The sequence below is a fragment of the Nuphar pumila genome, chromosome 6 (assembly GCF_984573655.1).
Source record: "Nuphar pumila chromosome 6, dmNupPumi1.hap1.1, whole genome shotgun sequence".
Classification (NCBI taxonomy): Eukaryota; Viridiplantae; Streptophyta; class Magnoliopsida; order Nymphaeales; family Nymphaeaceae; genus Nuphar; species Nuphar pumila.
Genome location: NC_143254.1, coordinates 100610264 through 100616158, shown reverse-complemented (window position 1 = coordinate 100616158; position 5895 = coordinate 100610264). Strand labels below are relative to the sequence as shown.

The 5895-nt window shown below is 40.1% G+C and overlaps 1 protein-coding gene across 2 annotated transcripts; it reads right to left on the bottom strand.

Annotated features, from left to right (window-relative positions):
* Positions 1–352: 352 nt before the first annotated feature.
* LOC149835412 (uncharacterized) lies at positions 353–5387 on the bottom strand. 2 transcript variants are annotated; one of them, XM_090008491.1, is made up of 6 exons: positions 5271–5387; positions 2707–2748; positions 1689–1828; positions 928–1033; positions 657–838; positions 353–450 (listed from the first exon to the last, which is right to left on the bottom strand). In XM_090008491.1, the coding sequence occupies exons 3-5, from the start codon at positions 1794–1796 to the stop codon at positions 747–749; spliced, it is 306 nt and encodes a 101-aa protein (XP_089864617.1). In that variant the 5' UTR covers positions 1797–1828; positions 2707–2748; positions 5271–5387; the 3' UTR covers positions 353–450; positions 657–746. The 2 variants fall into 2 exon arrangements, with proteins under 2 accessions (XP_089864617.1, XP_089864616.1); XM_090008490.1 differs by lacking the exon at positions 5271–5387 and having other exon boundaries at positions 2707–2892.
* Positions 5388–5895: the final 508 nt, after the last annotated feature.

Genomic DNA, 5895 nt, shown 5'->3' with positions numbered 1-5895 from the left:
CGAAAGTTCAAATCCCAATGGTATGGTTGTATAACTGGTGGGGGTATGCCTAACCTCAGCTTGCCTATAAAAAAAGCATATAAGACTTTCATAAAAAAAAACTACTTTTATTTTTATACATATAATAAAGATTCAGGCAGAGTCCCAAGGCCAAGCTCAACCCAATAAAATATCGGGTCGGACTCAGCCCTACTTTTATCATGCAGTGTCCTCAAAGCGAGGCGTGAGCCCGACCTGAATCGGGTTAGGTACCTGACAACCCGCAGGCAACCCGGCCTAGTGTCCAATCCTAGTTGACCATATCACTTTAGCAAACTCTGACCGATAGGGACGCACTTCTTGATTCCTGGCATTCAAGCGCAAGCAAGTTTATCTACATCATTGGTAAAGAATAGTGCTGCACCATAATAGGTCAGGACAAACTCATGTCTGGTTGCAACATCCAAGCACCTGACCAACACAGAATGAATCATGATCAATACTAACTTAATTGACTCTCTCAAGTCAATATGATCTTAAGTAGGTCGAGCAACTAATGAACCTGGAGGAGCCTAAGATTGAAGCCACTGGTGACCCCAAACCATCAGAAAGTACCGGTCAACAAGTCTCGCAAGGAATGAATGAAAGACTAATTTTTAGCTGTCAGGTCTACGTACCTGACCCACTTGGGACAATCCAGAGAACTGTTAACTGTAGCCCCATGCTACATTTACCGAACATGCCTCCAAGCTGCACTAATGACGTCATCACCTATAAATGGCCGCAGCTCCCACATCAGACAGTAGATTTCTAGCTCTGCTGAGGGTGTAGTAAGATTTAACGATGAAACTATCTTCTCCTGAGAAGTAGTCGTTACATCCATATCAACATGGTATATTTTACAACTTGATGTTTTGTGCTGATTAATGGCATAAAAAATTAAATTACCTGCATTTGTATAGTCAATCTCCAACATGTTATACACAGCTTGCATTGTCATGGCATATTCTGAAACACCAGCTCTCTGAAGATGTTGACTAGCACTCTTTGATTCCTTCAAGATGAAAAGTAGAAATCAAATTATAGAAATTTGCAGATAGGGATAAAGATTATTAATGGCTGCCAACATCAAGGAAACAAGTCCAATTTCTTATTGTTTTGAAAAGACTCCGCTAAGACAATGTCACAATCTCAAAGTGCCATGCATATTTGTGATACAATTTGACAATAAGGCTACAAAATCCTCGAGTCATTCTTCACAATTTAACCACTTGGAAGGGAAATTCAAAAGATTACTGCCATTTGTTTAGTATTTTCTGCTAAAACAACACAGTTGAAGGTGCGCCAATGCACCTTGCTGCAAGGTATAACTTGTTAGATGGAGCTTTACCAAAGGTTTCTGTAGAAAAGCACTAGATGTTTAAGAGAAATGAATGGCTTCTCCTTGCATATGCATAACTAAAGATATGCAACAAGCTTCTAAACTAATGCCTGTTCCCAAGGAACCACTCGAGTATATTAACATAATGGATATCTAAGCAATTCATATCAACTGCTTGCACTAGAGCCATTAAACCTGAAGTCAACTTCCACTACGACAGCCATTTATTGACAAACATGCTTGTCCACATGGTCCGTTAAAGTCAAATCAACTTGTGTAATATACAGACCTAAACATGCAAGCAAGCATAGAACAGCACAATATTTACCTCTTCAGAACGAAGTGATGGATCAACTGGACAACCATCCAAGAATTTATCCATATAATCCAAAAATCTCTCACTTTCCTCTATAGATAATGCAAGTGCATCCTGCATGAGATGCCCAAGTTCCTTCAGAAGAGCCTAGGCTGAATGAACAAAATGAGGATGCCATTTAAATTTTTAGGGAAAAAAAAAGAAAACAGGTAAAATGAATCTAATTAACCACTATTAAAAAATATTAATCCAATCACAAGATTAAAAGTTTAGGAGATATGATAGAGGAGACACTAAGATGTAATTATACATACAAGCATCATGCATAGGGATGGCAGTGGACCGGGGGAAAGCAGGGCCCCGCCCCGCCTCGCCCCACCCCGTTTGGACCGGGGATGAAGGGTATGAAACGGGGATGGAGGTGGGGACGAAGGTTAAAATCCATCCCCGTCCGGGGGTGGAGGCGGGGATGGACGTGCACTGTTCCCACCCCGCCCCGTCCCCGCCACGATCCCCGCCCCAACCCCGCCCCGACCACTTTTCCCCGCAATATCCCCGCCCTGCCTCATCCCCGTTTGAACCGGGGATGGAGGACATGAAACGAGGATGAAGGCGGGGATGGAGGATAAAATCCATTCCCCGCCGAGGATGGAGGCGGGGGTGGAGGATAAAATCTTGAGGCGGGGCGGGGGTGGAGACCTTGTCCCCCGCCTGCCCCGCCCCACTGCCATCCCTAATCATGCACAAACACGTGCATGGAAACGGCACCTTATGCAGGTAAGGAGTTGCCCATTGCCAGAAGACCCTAATCTGTCACGGTAGGACAGTTTGAACTAAAATGACCTTGACACTACATGGTACACTATCATGGTTGTCAGGTTATATGGAAGTAGAGAACCTAGTAACTGTCACCATGGATCAGAATTTCATCATGAGACCACATGTAAATGGGAATTGATTCTGCTTAGCTATGAAGTGCAAAAGTGAATTAAAGAAGAAGATCAAAGTAGAATAAGACTTGAGAGCTTACCCTTCACTATATGTTCATGGAGTCCTTGTTGGCACATATTTACTTCCATATGCATATTTGCAAGATGAAATCAAGAGTCAATATATTAAGCTGAATACTAGTAGAAGCATTAAAAAAGATAAAAATACTAGTGTAATCGCTGATAGCGGATATTTGGGTATTAGACAGACACAAAACGAAGAAACAACAGATAAATCTTAAGAATTTCCGAAAAACAAAAAAAGATCAGTATTCCAAATCATAAACAGAATAACAGTATGAATTTAGTGCCAAAAAATTATTTTAGTTTCACTGAGGACCAAAGTTGGGAGACAAAAACTCAACATATTACTAACTAGGGGTTGATGCTATATATAAGATAGGTAAGAGTATGCCTATAAATTCTAAAAAAATTGCACATAGATCCTGCAAATGTTGTACATAGATCCTGTAAATGTTAGTGAACAATAGAAGAATACCCATGTATATTCTTTCAATGAAAGATTTCATGGTTTAGGGATCAAGCGGGCCCATAGTGATGGCCACATATGATGACACCAGTTAACCAGCAGTTTTTTTTCTGTACTGTGATAAGGATAATAGGCTGTGATTGCTATCCTATAAATTCTACTTTTTTAGTCACATTTAGAAAATTAAGAATATCACTTCGCATAAGAAAAGGTTAAAGGAAAGGAATCAAAGCGAGTTTCATTGGCACATAAAACCAAATTGCCCCTGACTGGAGACAAACATGTTTACTGAGAACAAATTGTGCTTTGCCTTAGCCCACATATAGCTTGAAGCCTTGAATAGACAGCGACTTTGTACCTGTAGTTGTGTTTATTTTTAACATTTATTTTCTTCTATGCATGTTCTGTGTCTATGTTTTATAAGTCAACAAATATAAATAGAATAACCACTCCTTTTTAAAAATCAAGCACATCTTTTTCTATTTCCATTTATTCCCCTATCCTCTGCTCTTCTTGCCCAAAACCAAGCCCTAGCTGTCACCAGGCTGGAGATCCTCCTCTCTTCATCACAAGCCACCCCTTTCCTCCTCTCCTCTCCTCTCATCTCACCCACCATTAAAGCCACCCACTGCCTGTCCCTCTTCTTCCTCTCCTCTCCACTCCTTTCACACACCATTGAAGCCACCCACCACCCCATCCCTCTTATTTTTATCCTCTCCTTCCATCTACTATTAAACCCACCCACCATGCCAACCTTAAATGGCATCCCCTGTTGAACAAACCCTGCTAGGAAGCCAACAAGGAGCAGCAGCAGCTCTCCAGTGAAGTGGTGGTGATGGGTGGCAAGATCCTAGAGGGATGGATTCCACTAGGTACAAAGAGGAGAGAGGTTTTCAGGGGAGAGTTGGTTATTTGTTTTCCCAAACATCAAACAGCAAAATATGTTTTATATTATTGTTCACAGTTGGCAAGATCGCTTATTTCTTTTGAGTTGACCCACACACTAACAGGCAATGAAAAAAATAGCGACACATGGGCCAGTGCATCAACTACATGCATATAGTGTTATGCATGAGATAGGCAGTATAGTTGTTCCACACCACTGTTAGCAGCAAGCCTACTGAGTTCCTAAAGGGTGGAACTCATAGGACTTATAGTAGCCAGTCCATGAGCCAGTAAACTTCTCAGGAAGACTATTTTACTTGTTCCTCTATCCATTCATGGACAGACAAGAGAATCCTGTCCTTCAAGAAGATGGATGCACATGCATTGAATGGGAAAGGTGCCAATATGAAGGAACAGCTGGCTTACAGAACCAAAAGGGGGTTTCCCAACAAAGAAGAGAGTTTCAAAACTACTGTGTTTCAGAATCAGGGGGAGGCCGAGGCTTTCCACAAGTGGAAGCTTCCTAGATAAGCCTAAAAAACAAAAAGAAGTTGGACTGCTCAGTTCATTGACTTAGTTTCACTTACATTTTAAATACATGGCTTGCAATTTGGAGCACAGAATAGGCAACAAGGGTAGATGAACATCAAATACTATCTATGCTTGCTGTTTATAAACAATAAACGTAAATGCATCCAAACAGATTGAGATGTGTTCATGACTTGATGTCTTCATTCATTTTTACATTGTGAAGCAAAAAATGTGGCATATAATGCAAGATGGTTGTAATGATCTGTAAGAGAAATAATCATCAGCATAACACATAGAAAATGTTCGCGTAATCAGCACACTCACACCTCCAGCCACATGTCTCATGACTTATTACAATTCTCATTCTTCTCTCTTAATCAAGGATTTATATGGTTATAAAATCTATCCCAAACCATGAGTAGACAGCAAAAATCCCCACTGTCAGGTTCTTTCAATCTTGGCAAGAACCGGCAAAGGAGTTCCATAAATGGCATCCAATTAGTACACAACCAGAAATGAAATGAATACATTAGGCATATAACCTATATAATTAGATCAATGAAACAACTACATGATTTCATATCCAACTTTTGCAAATTAACAATGAGGATATATAATTGGTGCACCATTAAAACTGAAAAAATGAGCACAATTGTGAAACCAAAAACAGATCATAAAGAACCAAACAGCATTCCTTACACTTGTTTATGTTCTGTATGTCTGTGTGATGATGCCTACATCCTGCTGCAACATATGATCCCATACATTCACTGTTATTAGCTTCTATAACCTCTCCAATGGCAGTAGCCGTTGTTTGTAATGGAAGCCTTTGGAATAACTCTAGTTAAGCACAATATCCATCCCAAGTTCCATGTCACAAATGAAATATAAATGGATTCACTAATGATGATTACACAAGATCACAGACCACATAACTTGCCTTTCAAAATTTTTGCAGGAAAACAGAGAAACCAAAGGTCATGACAAGGGAACCAAATCTCAAGTTAGAAAGAAGTGCCTTGCATTTCTAGTGCCTAGAGATTTAACGCTAGATGTCAATTAAAGATGAGAAAAGAGATCAAAGTCTGGCATCCAGAGGAGATCACCAACCATAGAGTATATTGACATTTTTTTTTCTTTTGATTACAAGGTAATAATGGGTATTAGGTGGACTACCAAAAAACACTAGTAAATGCTGGGGTATTACAACAATATCAAGTATCATGAAGGATGGCCAAGATATATGACACCAACATATATTCTAGAACACAATAACACTGCTATTGGTTCCAACATCACATGGAAATAATACTTGGATGAACAC